We start from the raw sequence: 16514 nt of genomic DNA on the forward strand, positions 1-16514 counted from the left end.
GTAAAGATTCAGACATACAAAAGTTGAGTAAATTCATTGCCGGCAGATCCATACTATAAGAAATATTACCGGAAGTTATTCAGGCAGAAGGAAAGTGATACCAGATAGAATTTGGGATCTGAAATATGGAAAAAACACTCAAAATGGTAATATATTGGTAAATATAAAAGACTTTTTTTCTTAATTTCTTTTAGAGATAACTGAATGGTTAAAGCAAAAATAATGATGATGAATTGTGGAATTTATAATATATATGGAAAATATACAAAAGCAAAGTATAGGAGGCAGAAATTAAATTATACCATCACAAGTTTCTTAAAATATATGTAAATATACTATTATTTGAAAGTTGAGTGTGATAAATTAAAGATGTAATTGTAAACCCACTTAAATAGAATAACTACAAAAAAGATGCAGCTAGTATACCAATAGTAGAAATAGAGTGGAATGTAAAATACTTGATCAAAAGAAGGTAGGAAAAGAGAATAAAGGATCAAGAATAGAAGGGACAAAAGAAAGAAAATAACACAAAAACATGTTAAACATTATTAGTCATTAGGGAAATGCAAACTAAAACCACAAGGAGGTACTACCATACCCTGTCTCAAAAGGCTAAATTTAAAATGATTCTCTTGCAAAGTCAGCTTTTGGAGAGGATATGGATAACTAGAATTCTCATACACTGCTGGTGAAAATACAAAATTATATAATCACTTTGGAAAGTAATTTGGCAGATTCTTATGAAGTTAATCAAACACTTACCACTCAATTCAGCAATTCCAATCCATAAATTTACACAAAGACTTTTACTCAGAAATTCATAGCAGCTTCATTCCAATTTATTCTAAATTGGAAACAGCTAAAGTTCTTATCAACTGGTTGCTGAGTAAACGAACTGTGATATGCCCATACAATGGAATACTACTCAGCAATAAAAAGAAACAAACTACTGATATATCTGAAAATGTGGATGAATATCTAAAGCAGTATGATAAATGTAAGAAGCTGGATACAAAAGTGTACTTACTATATGCTTCCAATGACATGAAATTCTAGAAATGCAAACTAATACAGTGACAAAAAGATTAGGGATTGCTCAGGTCTAGGGGTAGAGTATATAAGAGGTAAGGGTGGAATATGTGGATTTATGCCAAAGGGACATAAGGAACGTTTTGGAGGCAATGAAAATGTTGATTGTGGTGGTTCTTACAACATTTATACATTTGTTAAAACTTGTCAAATTGTACATTTTAAATGTGTGCAGTTTATTGTGCATAAGTTATACCTCAATAGTGCTATTTTTGAAAGTGGAGTGAAAGAAATGGAAACAAAAGAGTGTCAATATTTTTTTTATCAGTCATAGGACTACCACCCCTTAATTATCACTGATGTGCACCCCAAACCCAACAAATGCTGTCCACATCAGAAAAATTCTGAAATCACAGGTCAAGTTAGAAACAAACGCATGAATGTTCCTAATTTTTAAGGCCACTCTAGCTTGTAAAGCAATGTTTTCATTCTTGTTTTGTTTAGAGAATTGCTCAGTACTGCCCTGATCATATTAATCGATATACTCTTTGAGGGAAGGACATTGTCACATCACATTCTTCTCAGAAGACATAAAAAAATTTTTTTTAATTAAAAAATCAAATGAGTTGTTTGTTGAATGAACTAATAAATGACCAAATCAATAAATGAATAAATGAGAGTCAGTCTCTATGAGAATTTATGATTCCAACACATCTATGTACATTATTTATTTCTTGTACCTAATGTCATCCATTCATCTTTAAAAGTAGTAAAACAGCATTCATTTGAGTACCACAAATTTAAAATTTTGAAGAATTTGTACAAGGAGCGCTCAGATTTATCTATATAGTATTGAAAAAAAATGCATATGGCCAAACAATAGTAGAGTAACATGGCGATGATTTCCACCTTTATTTTGTATGTCATTTCAGAGTTTACAATGGCTTTCTCCTCTTATCCCTCTGAACCATCTTTTCTGTCTTTTTTCCCCATGGGCTTATCCACCTCCTCCCACCATCAAATGCTGAAGTTGTCCGGGGTGTCACCATTGGCCATCTTCCCTTATCATTCTCTGTACTCTTTCTGGGAAACCATATGATTCTAGTAATTTCAACTCCCAGATTATGCCAACCAAAACTCATCACCAATACCCACCTCTCTCCTGAGCACCAGAAAATACCTTGCAGATAATCAACCCAAACCAAACGGTCCCCGCCACCGCCCCACTGTCTCTCTCTTTTATTTATTGGAATTTCCTTCTACTCAGTTGACCAAGCCAGAAATTTGGGAGTCATTCTTGATAACTTCCTCTCCCTCATCTTCCCACATTTAATCTCACCAAGTACTAGTATTTCTATATTCCAAATGTTTTTGTAGTCCTTCCTTTCTGTATCAGACACAAACCTCATGTACCTCATTAATTCTCTCAAACACCTCCTTCCTTCCTATGGCTTCAATAGCCTCCCAGCCCGAACGAATCACCTGTCCTTGAAGTGATAAGCACAGCTCAGAGTAGACCACCTGCAAGCCCAGGGTGTTAGGGTCTCTGCCACTTCCAGACTTGGATGGAACACGACACTATAGAGTGTGGGATCTGGCATCTTACAGAGATGCCCTATTGAAGGAGTTAGGTAACACAAGTCAGAAGTATGTTACTTCTCCATGGGGCAAAAACAGGAGAAAGGAGGGATCCAGGTAGACAAATTTATCTTCCTTCATCTCTTCACGGGCTAGCCCTAGACACAGTGTTTCCTTGTATCCTGTCTGGAAAAGTTCAATACACTGAGCAATACATCTGCCAATTGACCTGCTATTTCCCTTCATAGCTTGCTGAAAGCGGTACACATCACAATAAGATACCACTTGTTATCACTTCACATCTAGCCACCATGGTAACTCATCACTGCATGTTATACAGAGTTCGTATGTAATATGCATTCAATAATGGAAGCTATTGTTTGGATACTATGATATTTTGTAATCCAAACAGGCAATGCTTGCAAACTTTTTCTTTCTTATAAAACCCAAGCATTGGGCCGGCCCGGTGGCTCAGGCGGTTAGAGTTCCGTGCTCCTAACTCCGAAGGTTGCCGGTTCGAGTCCCACATGGGCCAGTGGGCTCTCAACCACAAGGTTGCCAGTTCAATTCCCCGAGTCCCGCAAGGGATGGTGGGCAGCGCCCCCTGCAACTAAGATTGAACACGGCACCTTGAGCTGAGCTGCCGCTGAGCTCCCGGATGGCTCAGTTGGTTGGAGCGCGTCCTCTCAACCACAAGGTTGCCGGTTCGACCCCCGCAAGGGATGGTGGGCTGTGCCCCCTGCAACTAGCAACGGCAACTGGACCTGGAGCTGAGCTTCACCCTCCACAACTAAGACTGAAAGAACAACAACTTGAAGCTGAACAGAACCTCCACAACTAAGATTGAAAGGACAACAACTTGACTTGGAGAAAAGTCCTGAAAGTGCACACTGTTCCCCAATAAAGTCCTGTTCCCCTTCCCCAATAAAATCTTAAAAAAAAAAACAAAAAAAAAACCCAAGCATTGTGTAAAAACTGACATTTGTTATGTATTGATTTATATCCATTTTATTAAATAGAAACCAAACATAGCTTTCATAGAAAAATTCTGGAAGAAGAGACCTGAACGTCAGAGGTGATCTTTTTGTGGTGGGGCTCTGGGTTTTTGTTGATGTCATCATTTAATATAGTTTTCTAAAATTTTTACATTTTTCTGCAATGACATATATCTCTATTCATAATCAAAACAAGATGATTAAACTTTTAAACATCTCTTGTTGTAAAAATAATAAAATAAATAAATGATAAGTATAGACAGCATTAATAAACAGCAAGAATAATCCATTCTGATCTTATTTGATGAGGTTGTTGGCATTTAAGATAGCCTGAGCAGCCTTATTGCAAGTTTTGGTAAGAATTGTTGGAAAGCTAAAAGGAGCCTGCCAACACCATCATTACCAAAATAGCCTGAGGAGCTTGAGGATTCCAGGTTGGGAAACCCTAAAGGTGCTGAAGTCTAACATCTTATAGAAGATTTGAACCCTGACCTTATTACTCATGAAAAACCAACCCCACCTATTAAAAGCTAATATACAACTCTTGGTTATGTCTAATAATTTCTATAGAAAAGTGTCTAGAGCCTCAAAAGAGGTGGTTGTTTCTGTTTTTGTCATCTGTTTAGTTCCCGACGTCAATAATGATATTACTAAGACGGTCTAGATGTGTGAAGTCGATAAAATGACTGAGCATATTAACTAGGATACTTCTCAGATGCCAAAGACACCGGCCCGAAGCTGGGCGACTTGAATCGGGTATCTCTAAGTGTGCTGTCTGTCTCCACTTCCCATTCTAAGATTAAAGAAGTCAGTTACAGGAAAGATGGCACCAGGCCATCTGGATTTGAAGTACTATGCTGAAAAGCAAAAATGTATTTCCAGGTTTTCCATATTTAAAAATTCTACCAGTTTGTCTTCTGGGGACTGAAATGAGGCTGACAGCAGATCGAAATGTAAGCTACATAAGTATCATAGGATCATAGCTGAACATGCCACCCATTATCTCCATAGCACTGAAATGCACCCCTATGACAAGTCACAGCAACAAAAAAGTGTATTTGATCACATTGTTCACCCCTTCACATACATATCCCAATAGGTTTTTAGGTCCCTTTTCTTTGCTTGCTCTGCCTTAATCCTCTTTACTCTCCTTTTCAACTTTACTTAATTCAGATTGTATTAAATTCACACATTGAAGCAGAATAAGTCTCCTTCACAATACTGCCCTCACACCAGTCTGACAGTAGGTCACTGCCATGGACTGTACCCTGAGTTTTAGTTGCCGCATGGGAATCTCAGTATAGTTTGCTTTCACCCATTTTCTTCCTAAATGAAAGAAAAGTAAGTTTGAGCATTACTAGTTGGTGAAACCATACGTCCATTCTAAAAAAGAAGTGAAGAAATACCGTACCCTTCCCAGTTTCTTAAGAAACAAAGAAGCTCTGACCACAGACAAATAGAGGGGAGAAAGCCCCAAAGAGGGAACAAAATTGTGAAAAAAAACTTTGCAAAATGCCCAATCTCTAAGAAAGGTAGAGTATTCTACAAGCAGGTCTTTATTTTGAAGTACCTTTCTTGGGTGGCATCCTGGGAGTGTCCTGTCAGAACGTCTCTGTCACTGGCTGACCTGGAGAAGGATGACAGGTTGAAGAGACAAATGTTTCAGGTTGGGTCCGGCACATCCACACACTTCTGCCTGGCGTTGAAAGTGCTCCCTGGTGCCATTTCACCGTCTGAAACATAAGAAGGTACTAATTTCCTCACCATTAAATTTTCATGAATGTTTAGTTTGCCATTTAGGGATGCAGAACTCAGGTCAAAAGGGCTGTATTTGGGGCTCATGTTTGAAATAAAACTAAACTGATCACGTAAGTCCTATTCAAAGCCAGACTGGCTTCATCCCACTCTGTATGTGTTTGCCTGCCTCGTTTTAAATGCCTTCCATTCTAGGGCTTTATCCTAATTACATACACTGAGGGCAGTGTAAGTGAGTGCACTCTTAGAAAGATGAGAAATACCGACCACGAAGCATACTTGGTAAATTAAATGAGTAAATAAAGAAGATACTCCTACACCTGGAGTTCGGGTTTAAGCAGTAAAGCTATAGAGCATTCAACTTAGCAATCAATCTCCAATATGGGGAAACCTGGAGATGCTGAATTCATTTTCTCAACTTTTCGAAAATAACACTTGCTATAAAAGGAAATTGCTATCCTCTGGGCAAATTTTTAAAACTTTATTTTTTTCTATCAAAACTTCTCATAGGAGAATAATAATCTTTTCTTATGATGATAAAAAATATTGCCATCATTAAAAGAAAGAAAGGGACAAAAAGTGGTGAAATTTAATGTTGCAAAATACGCAACATTTTTGAGCGTGAGGACACTGGTATTCTCTGGTTACTTTGGTGATAGCCACTGACCTTGGCAATAGGAAGCAGTGTTTTGAAATGGATCCTAGTGGCACATTTACACCAGAGCAGCTTTTGGCTTCACAAATGGGTTTGTGCACAGATCTGACCCTTGTAGAATATAAAGGCTAAAATCTAGATTTTAGCCTTATGACTTTAGAATTATGACAACCCAAATATGACTTAAACCAAAGCTCTAGAAGGCTGATGCTCACCAAGTTTTGTCTTATTTGGACTCTAGATCTTAACTGTAATAGTAAGATAGGATATAGCTGGTACAAGTACTTATATTTAAAGGTGCCCGGAGTGGTTCTTCAACTTGGATATTTGTAAAGAGATTAAGAAGTTTTGTTGCTAATCATTGGACCTATAATCTAAAGTGATAACTGTATATAATTTAATTCATAACTTAAATATAAATATACAAAATAACTCTTAATATTGTTCTGCTAAAAACCATAATAAACAGATGAACAAAGTAACAAAAGATGTTCTGCAAGACTTGTATCCAGAAAATTATAAAAGCAATACTATACAAAATATTAAAGATAGGAGCCATAAAAGAAAAAAAATAGATGAACTCAGCTATATTAAAATAAGAAATTTCTATGTATCAAAATAACTTTAAAAAATGGAAGACATTTCAATCACAGAGCACTTCATAAGAGCATAAAAATAAAGAACTTCTACTTATCAACAAGAAGATAACCACCCCAAAAGGAAAAAAAAAAGGCAAAAGATTTGAACAAACACTTCACATGTAAAGGTATAAAATGACATGTAACCCAAGAAAAAAAGTGAACAAAAACATGAACAGTATTTCACAGAAGAGAGAAACACAGAGCCAATAGACATATGAAGAGAGGCCCAATCTCATCCACAGGAACACATATCAAGGCCACTAGCAGTATGGATGTGTAGGTTCATAACCTTGGGAGCTTCCCAGGGTGAAATCTGAAACTGGCCCTCATACACAGAGGGCTAGGAGAGACAGAAAAAAGAGGCAGACCATTCCATATTGGTAGGTGGCAAATTTAATAAGCAATGGAACTTGCATACGAGGCTTGTCTTGGGCAGTAGCAAGACTAATAGGTCTCTGCACTGCCTGCCTGAATCTTAAACACTTATATAGAGGCCTAAACAGGTTGAGTCATGTATGGTCTAAACAACACATTATATCTCAAGTCTGTGTCCTCGGGGCAGCTTCTGGTGTGGGGAAGGCAAGCAGAATGTATATTCCAAGGACAGGAGAGAGGGTAAGGAGCCTCCAATTACCCAGACTGCCTGGGTCAAGCTCGAGGGTCAATCAGTGGTCATGTCCTCTTGATGACCTCCTCTGACACTTCACCCCTTGTGACTGGCTCTTACAATCTTACATGACTCCCTCACTTTCCACAATGTGCCCTGACCAAGGGGGTTCGTTACCAAGGAGGTGGTTCATTGGCTGCAATCTGGCTGCACTAGAGGCAGATACCATAGCAACAATGCAGGCACATGCAAAAGAAAACACAAATGAGATAATGATTTCCAAAGTAAGTAACCATTTTTTCAAGAATGCCATGATCTGAACCACTGATTTATTAAATTCCCTAGGCTGGGGGTAAAATCACTCAGGGCGTTCAGTTGTATCCTCATGTGCTTTAATGAAGATGATACATTGACAGACTCATCAGGTATAAACACACAACATTCTGCTTAGAACATGGCACAGGTGCCTCCTTGCGAGGCAGTAGTAATGTCCAAGGCCATTCTGTTTTGGAGGACAGCTTTTCTCATTACAGACATTTCAGTGTTCAGTAAGGACTGGCTTTGCTAGCCATCCTTTAAGGCTTGTTGGGGAAATGAAGTAAGGGCTTCTATGTGTACTCTCATGTCCTCCAGGCCAACGGAGGGGGAAAGACTGTGGCTGATGATCAGTCGCACCAGTGGAAAACAGAATGTGCCCATCTGGACTTGAGAGGGAGGTAGGCAACCTGTGTTACCATGTGCAATTGGCCCATTTTACTGACACGGAGGAGAACACAAACAGATCTCCAGCTACCATCCCATGACATATTACAGGACTGTGCAGGTAGCCTCGGGGAAGCAATTGAAAAGTCCACTGTTGCCCCTCTCATGTGAGGACAAATTGATCTTGTGACTCAGTAGCTTGGGTATACCGAAAAAAGCATTTGCTCAGTCCAGTACAGCATGGTATAGTCCTAAGACCAGAGCCAAAGTATCTAAGATGGTGGCAATGTTGGGCACAGCTGCATGGTTGTTTAATTCTCAATAGTCTACAGTCATCCACCATGCGCCATCTGGCGTTTTGACAGGCTGTATCAGTCTGTTGAAAGCACTATGAGCAGGGTGTACAATGCCCCCTCAGTGAAATACTTGGATAATTTATCCTATTTCTTTGTGTCCCCTGGCAATTTATATTGTTTGACAGTTACCACTATTTGCTAGGGTCCCCAATTGGCATTTCCCCTCAGCACTGGTTTGATCACTATTACCCAGAGGCAGAATTCACCCATAGAGGTTTGTAGAGTTTGACCTTGTAGTATGTCAATGCCCAAAATATTTATAATCATTAATATTCTTTTGACATTTTCTCTGTGGGTTCCATGAGGGCAGGGAAACCACATTTTTGATCTCTAGATTCCACATCATTTGTCAGCATGCCTGGATGAAAACTCAGCAAATAGTTCTTTGAATACGGACAGGATTGAATAATAAACAACTCAGTGTCATTCTCAGTAATTGTCATGACTTTGAGAGGCACATTGTTTAAGTGGAAAAAATATAAGCTTCAGAGTCATCCAAACCTAGGTTCAAACTTCCAGCTTTGTCACTAACCAGCTCAGTGTCCTTGGAATAACAACCCAATGTCTTTGAGACTCCATTAGAACAAATGGTGATCATAAAATATACTTTATAGGACTGTTTGAATTTAAATGATGTAGTGAATATATGTAAAGAATCTGGAATATAGTAGTGGCTCAATAAATAGCAGGCATTTTTCTAGTTATTGCTGTATATTTCCATTCCACGTATATTTCCATTCCATGTGTATTTCTATTTCATGTATGTTTACATTATAATAAATATTAACAAACTCAAGGATTTGATGCCTATGTATGTTTTTTTTTCCCCGAATCATCAAGGCCAAGAGACAAGATGAATTGTACTGTCCAAATTCTTGCTGCCTAGGCACCATAAGTAAATCTTAGAAAAGAAAAGAGTTCTAATCACAGTTAAGAAGCCCTGTATTTTCCAAAGGCAAGAGGAATATGGTTCTCTGTAAAATAACACGTGGTCTAATTATCTACTGCTTAGTGGTTTTTTTTTTTGTTTGTTTGTTTGCCCTATTAATACTACAGCTGAAGGTATTTGGGGACCTGAAATTACTATAAATAAAAATACTCCTATCCCTGATGGCAGAAGAAAAGAACTTTTGGAACATGCTCTACTTTTCATTTCTAAATATATATATTCACTTGGGCCACACTAAAGAAGCATGTGAAATCTTCCCAGTTGAAAATCTCAATTTAAACTGGCAGTTATGTTCAGCACTAGTGCGCACACGCACGCACCACACACCATGCACCACGCACGAATGCGGAAGCTCACACACCTGAAACCCTCTGAGGCGTGGCTTCTCTTGTTTATCACGCAGCCACGATTCCTACGTGCCTTCTATGCCTCTTCCTTGAGGCTAAAAGGCATTTGCATCCATCTGCCAACCAGATGAACCCAGACAAAAAGTCACAAGGACTATAGGAATGAGGATGACACACGTATTTGTGCAGAATAAATTTCCCACTCTCCTGCCCCCAAACCCCATTGTAAATTGTTTTTAGTCCCACATGCTGCAATTTCCCTTCTGATGACAGCTCTGACCACCTCCCCGAGGACTTTGTGTTCTCAGGCCTCATTCCATCAATTCTACATGATTAAATGGAGAATGGGAAGCCCCTAGTATAGTGTTAAGCACAAAAACATGCTCAACACATAAGTATTCTGTTTTCACCTTTCCCAAACCTCTGAGTACTCACAGATCGTTCTCCACACCCCACAGTTCCTTTCACAGAGAGTCCAAGTTACTGCCCCAGGCAGGGTTTCTCAGATACTGAGAAATGCCCAATAATTTTCCATTTTAGAGGTTTCTGGCATCCAAAAATATAAGGAAACGCCAAAAAGAGAAAGATTTTCAAAAATAATAATACATTTTAAACTTTTACATCTGACAAAAGAATGTTCCTAAGCACAATATACTCTGGTGATATTTACAAGGTAACTATAAGATTTGTTAAAAGATTCCTCAGCCAGTGTAACCCAGGAATGCAAAAGGAGTTTAAAATGCATGCCACACATCATCCTGCAAATCTGTTAGTTGTGTTTTGTCTGTGTGTAAAGCCTCATTTGGAAGTGGCATTTGAAATGTCAATTTCAAGTCCTTTGAAATGTAAACTCTTCATTTGAATGCCTTACTCCCATCCTCATCCTCCTGCTTGTCTCCACGCATCTATGAAAAAGAAACCACAAGCAAATAATGAAGGAGATGGGGTAAGAGTCCCCCTGAAAAGAAGTGGGAAAGAGAGGCTTAGAGGAGCCTTTAGAGGCCATTATAGCAAGATCTACTTACAGGTTGAATTGAGAAGAATTCATCTCCACAACCCCCTGGCAACCCATTCACTGATCACCAAGGAGGCCTTGACCCCCACTTGGGTAAACAGAGTCCCATACCAGCCTCCCAGGAGGGTGAAATGGAATGGGAGCCTCCACAATCAGACCAGTGAATTAGCAGGCTATGACTAGAATAATTTTCCCCAGACTTCTCTGGCAAAAGGAAGCTATCCCTCCTGCAGAGATGCCTCAGAAGTTTATAACTTTTAAACTCAGATTGTTTTTCTGAAATAATTACAAGGCACCAATGAACATAGAACACTGGGTACTATTTTAAATGGTGAACTATTTTAATTGCAAGAGAAAGAAACACTGAGAGATTTAAAATGATAATGATATACACACACAGAGTAATATATTTATAACTGGAAACTGTAGGTTAAACACTAAATATATACCAGGAAATGATCTATTTATGTTATTGTGAAATTATAGGGTTCAAGACATGATGTGATTGTTTTACGGGTTATTGAATTATAGAAAAAGAATGATATACAGACAAAAGGTATGGAGATAGTCAACACGATGCAGTAAAGCAGCATGGGCATTGGTACCTTCCTTCTATTCTTCTCTTCCCTCCTCATTCTGCAGTCTGGCTTCTGCCCCCATCACTGACTAGCCCACAGTTTCCCTGAAACTACTTTTGCCAACAATGTAAATTCATTGTTACTAAGTCCAAGGAACACTTTCCAGTCTTTGTCCTACTTGATCTTCCTCCATAGCTTTTCACTCTGGAAAACAATCCCACTCTCTGCATACTCTCATTCTTGACTTCCTTGACATTATTTCTCTTGGTTGTCATCTGATCACCTTGTCCACTCCTTCCCAGTCTCCTTGCAAATACTTCAAATACTTCTTTCTTCTTGATCCCTTCAGTGTTGTTATTATTATTATTATTTTATTGGGTAACAGTGTGTTTTTTCCAGGACCCATCAGCTCCAAGTCAAGTTATTGTCCTTCAATCTAGTTGTGGAGGGCGCAGCTCAGCTCCAAACCCAGTCGCCATTTTCAATCTATTTGCAGGGGACGCAGCCCACTATCCCTTGTGGGAATCGAACCGGCAACCTTGTTAAGAGTGCACGCTCTCTTAAGCCATCTGGCAGCCCCAGTGCTGTTATTAAAGGTACCATTGTAGGGTCTTTTTTTCTTTATCAATATATATTATTTCCCTGGTGACTTCATCCATTCAAATAAATGCAAGTGCTTTCTCCTTGCTAAGGAACTTCCTAATCTATACTTCCAAGCCAGATCTCTCTCCTGAGCTCCAGACCTACAGGGCCAACTACCTACCAGACACCTGTATCAGTCATCTATTATTGTACAACAAACCACCATAAATAGTGACTCAAACAATGACAATGACTTATTTTTCTTATAAATCTGAAGGTCAGCTGGGCTTAGCTAGGCAGTTCTCACTGCATACAGAGCTCTCATGCCATTATGATGAGACAATGGCTGGGGCTGAGATCATCTCTGAGTCTTCTTAATTCAAATGTCTGTCACCCAGGTTGGAAGACTTGAATAGCTGGAGACTTGAACTCTGGGCCATCTTTCTCTATACTTATATGTATGTATTTGATCACTCCATATGATGGCCTCCAGGTATCTAGACTTCTTACATGACAGCTGAAAGTTCTGAAAGAGAACTCATGTTCAGAACTGATCTGACATTCACAACTAGGCCATGTTATTCTCCTATTGGACATAAACAATCTCATGGGATACCAACCTCAGACAAGGTTACTCTGAGGCCATGATAAGATGAAATAAAATAAGGCCACTTCATAATTTTGTATAAGTACAGGCAAAAACAAGGTCACTATGGTACCCACAAATTATCTAACAATAGAATTATCCCAACTTTTTCAGATAGCATCAAATCTAGACTAAATCCCTGTTTCCTTAAACTTTTGTCTAAATCACCCAACCAAAGTCCAAATGCTATAATAGGTTCTTTCTAACACCTGCTTAGGAAACCACTCAAGGTTCCCCGTGATTTGCATTCTTCCCTGCTATAAGTAATAAATCCAACTTGTGTAACTATAAGTGTGTTCCTGGTGGGCTTTGATTGAAGGGCACTGACAGCTCCCAGAACAACTGTTTCCAGAGAAACTAGCATAGCCTTCTCTAAACTAGCCTTGTATGTCATATAGTATCACTTCTGCCACATTCTGTTTTTTAAGATCATCACAGATCCCCACCCAGATTCAAGGGGAGGAGATAAAGACTCCACCTTTTGATAGAAGGAATGTCAAAGAATTTTCAAACGTGTTTTAAAACCACCACAACATCTACATTCAGATGATCCACAGGTCTGATATCAAACTCATGACCTATTCTGCTTTGACATGCGTCTCACCAACTTCCACTCAGTCCCACCTGTCCCAGGATTGAACCACCCCCTCTGCAGGTCATCCTCACTCTGTCCATTAGCCACTACTTGGTGAGCTAATCCCTCACCAAGCTGGTCTTCTAGGGTAGATGCACTTGACCCACAGGTAGGTGCTGTGGTCAGAACACACTACAGGTGAGTGATGGATTTGGGCAGTAACACCACATGTGCCTGCTCCCTGTGGTCCACAGGCAGCTGCCACAACTGCTACCTACAAACCACCAATGGTGCAGAAAATAGCTCAGTCTCAGTTCACATTGGGTTGGTGTGAATTATTAGCTCTAGCCAGAAATAAACTACTATGGCATTACATCCCCACTTAGGGTGACCTCAAAGAAGAAAGACAAAAAGAAATTTTCCTAGTGAGCAAAACAACAAGTAACATACTTGGTTGTTCACTTTATATGGAAGAAAAGACCAGATCCTTGAATATACACTAGCTTTTAAGCAGTCATGAATGTCTTGACCATTTGCACAGGAACTTGGAAGGAAAAAAAAAGATATGAGGATCAGAGAAAAGGAAGTCTAGAAAAGAAGTTCGTGGATGAACCTATAGGAATGAACACAAAGCAGATCTCACACTGATGCCCACCAAAGAACATCCACAGCAGAGAAGACTCTCAGTGACCACGTGTATAGGATGACCCTCCTGTGACTCTTAGCTAGCCTCCCTTTTCTGGCATCCCAGTGCCCATGCAACAAGCCCATAAACAGTGTCCATAGTATTGAATAGAGGCTATGCAAGGTATAACAATATGGGTTCCCTCTCACAAAAGATGATCTGGCTACTTCCACTGCTGAATTCCCAAGCTGTCCACAGCAGAGTCTGATGCCAAGCCCTTGGTGTAGCACCATTCCTCAGGGAAACTAGCTAAGCCACCTGGTGGAATACTAATTAAATGAGAACCATCTATCTTGCAGAAGACAGCAATTGGCCCTACCAGAATCAATACGTGCTTTGGATATGTGTTTGCCTTCTCCTACAGTGCTTCCACCAGTACCACCATCCAAGGTGCCAAGTATTACAGAATACTCGATTTGTCAACATGGTGTCCCCTGCAATATTACCTAAAACCAAGTTATCATTTTACAGCACAGGAAGAGCAGTAATGTGCTCATTATCATGGGAGTCATCGGTCTTACCATTTAGCCTCTAGCCCAGAAGTTCCAACAATGATGAAACAGCCTGATAAAGGCTCAGTTAAGGCACCAGTTTGGAGACAAAACTGTGTGGGCTGGGCATTGTCCTTCAGGATGTGACACATGCAAGAGGCTAATCATGGATGCATGCTTTTCTCTCCAATAGCTAGAACGCATGGGTCCATGATGCATATCTAAGGGGTAAATACAGGACTGACCCCTATATAGGGTGACATTTCTACCAAGAAACACATTCATGTTCTCACTGAATTTAAAGCTACAATTATCAACTGGTTACTTTGGATTCCACAAGCCAGCAAGCAAAGAAAGGAATTAGTGTATTGGCAGAGATTGCAATCATGTCTCCTTAAGGAACTTAGGATTCCTGTGTAATCGGAGCAAGGAAGAACATGTCTAAAACCCAGTGGATGCACAGACACCTTTTGGTATTTCTGTGTTCAGTGATACTAGCAAAAAGGCAATTGCAGCCAGTGTGGGCCACCAAAGATAAGGCAGAAAAGACCATCTCACACCAGGATCTCGGTCCCTTTGCCAAGAAAACAATTGGTAATCAAAACAGTATTATTCCATTACATGAGTGATCCTCATTTATTTAACTAGCTCTTTATCGTTGTGCTTTCTGTGAGACCTTTATTTTGTTTTCCCTTGCGCCCTCAGTTCAGCCAACACCCAAAGAAAATCAGAGCAGAACTCAAATCTAATAAGATTGGAAATCAGACATGGAGTTAGGGCAGAATAAAGTTCTCTGTCCTGCTCGCTGGATTCAAAGTTAGGGTAGGAGGAGGAAAACTAATGACAACCCCCTTCACTGTCCTCAGTCTGGCTAAAGAGGACATCATCTCATCCCAGAATCAAAAGATGTGGCATGTCTCCTAGTCTCTCAGTTTTTAACTGCATTTTAGTTCATTTACCTAGTTTTCTTGCTCAATTCTTTTAAAAACAAATATGTTCTAAGTTGCACCTGTTTTAATACAGTAAATTTGAAGATCCAAGCCTAATGAGATCATTTCCCTATAGATGTTTCTTTCCTGTTCTTCATTCAGTGTCTCTCTTCTTTGCACCATAAATTGTGGCTGATTATACTGTTACCCCTGCAAATATGTTTGCTTTACGCTTCAAATCAGCTGAAAATGAGTTTAATATTCCTGGTGTAAACACTCACACATTCTCTCTTGTGCCAAAGCACTTCCTTGGCTGCATCAGGATTGTGGATTCCTGGTGTCAGTCTCTTTGGGAATTACATAAAGAATTTTGGAGAAGGATACCCCTCCAAAGCCAAATTTCTCTAACCTGGTGAACTGTCAGCTAACTACACCAATATATCGAAAATACCTTGTGAAGCGCCATATAATCGCTATAAATCTACCCGGGCCAGACTTAAGATTCTTAGAGCTCAATCTTTTAGTCACTTATTATCAGTCCATGACAGATTCACCTGTCCCAAACTGGGCCACTTTTCTCTAGGTGTAGGAGATAAGTACAAAGCTCTGTGCACACAGATGGGGAATCCAGGTTAACTTCCAAATAATGCAAATGTAATTTTAAAACTATAACCGCATTTTCTACTTTTGACTTTTTTTCTTTTCTTTGTTTGGTGGCCTTGGTCTAGTCATCTCACATTTTTTGGGTTCTCTTTGCTCATTTTGAAAATGAAAAAAGTTGAACTAGATCAGCAGTTTCCTAGCCAGCGTATTAAATTTCTGATTTATATTAAAAAGTATAAAACTAAGCATGCTAACTATAGAAATTTGGGAAATAAAGAGAAAATAAACTAAAATTGTTTGTAATCCTGCCACACAGATATGACTATTCACATTTCACTGTATATTCATCGAGTTTTCTTTTGATGCATATTTGTACATGCATTATTTTTAGCAAACTGAAATATTCTTTAAGCATATTTTATAACTTGTTTTACTTAGTAACATATCACAAATATTTTCCTAAATCATAAACTATTTTTCTACAAGGTTCAAATGGCATTCCCATATATGAGTACACGCTGTTATTTTTGAATGTTTAGCTTGTTTCTAATATTCCATTATTTTTTTTAAATGCTGCTATGTATATCTATGTTGGGATTACATTCTTATTACTGTTTGAATTACTACATCTCTGGATGATGGGAGCCCCTTTAGTGGCTCTAGTAAGCCATTGACACCATACATAGTTATCACAGTATTATTGACTATATTCCCTATGCTATACTTTACAGCCCCAGGACTATTTTGTAACTGCCAATATGTACTTCTTAATCCTTTCAATGTTTTCATGCTGTCCC

The 16514-nt window shown here is 39.1% G+C and overlaps 1 protein-coding gene across 7 annotated transcripts in view; it reads right to left on the reverse strand.

The window, feature by feature from the left end:
- TMC1 (transmembrane channel like 1) overlaps positions 1–16514 on the reverse strand; it is a 242620-nt gene that overhangs the window by 122447 nt on the left and 103659 nt on the right. For 3 of the 7 annotated variants that reach the window (XM_019736715.3, XM_088793258.1, XM_088793260.1), the window contains one exon: positions 5173–5335. The exons of 1 other annotated variant lie outside the window; for it this stretch is intronic. In XM_019736715.3, coding sequence (XP_019592274.1) covers positions 5173–5188 — 16 coding nt within the window. In that variant the 5' untranslated portion in view covers positions 5189–5335. Of the gene's footprint in view, positions 1–5172; positions 5354–10639; positions 10787–16514 lie in introns of those variants that run through there. 3 more of the 7 variants (XM_088793259.1, XM_074330565.2, XM_074330564.2) reach the window with 3 other exon arrangements.

The sequence above is a fragment of the Rhinolophus sinicus genome, chromosome 16 (genome assembly GCF_057876585.1).
Source record: "Rhinolophus sinicus isolate RSI-liver-muscle chromosome 16, RSI-T2T, whole genome shotgun sequence".
NCBI classification, from domain to species: Eukaryota; Metazoa; Chordata; class Mammalia; order Chiroptera; family Rhinolophidae; genus Rhinolophus; species Rhinolophus sinicus.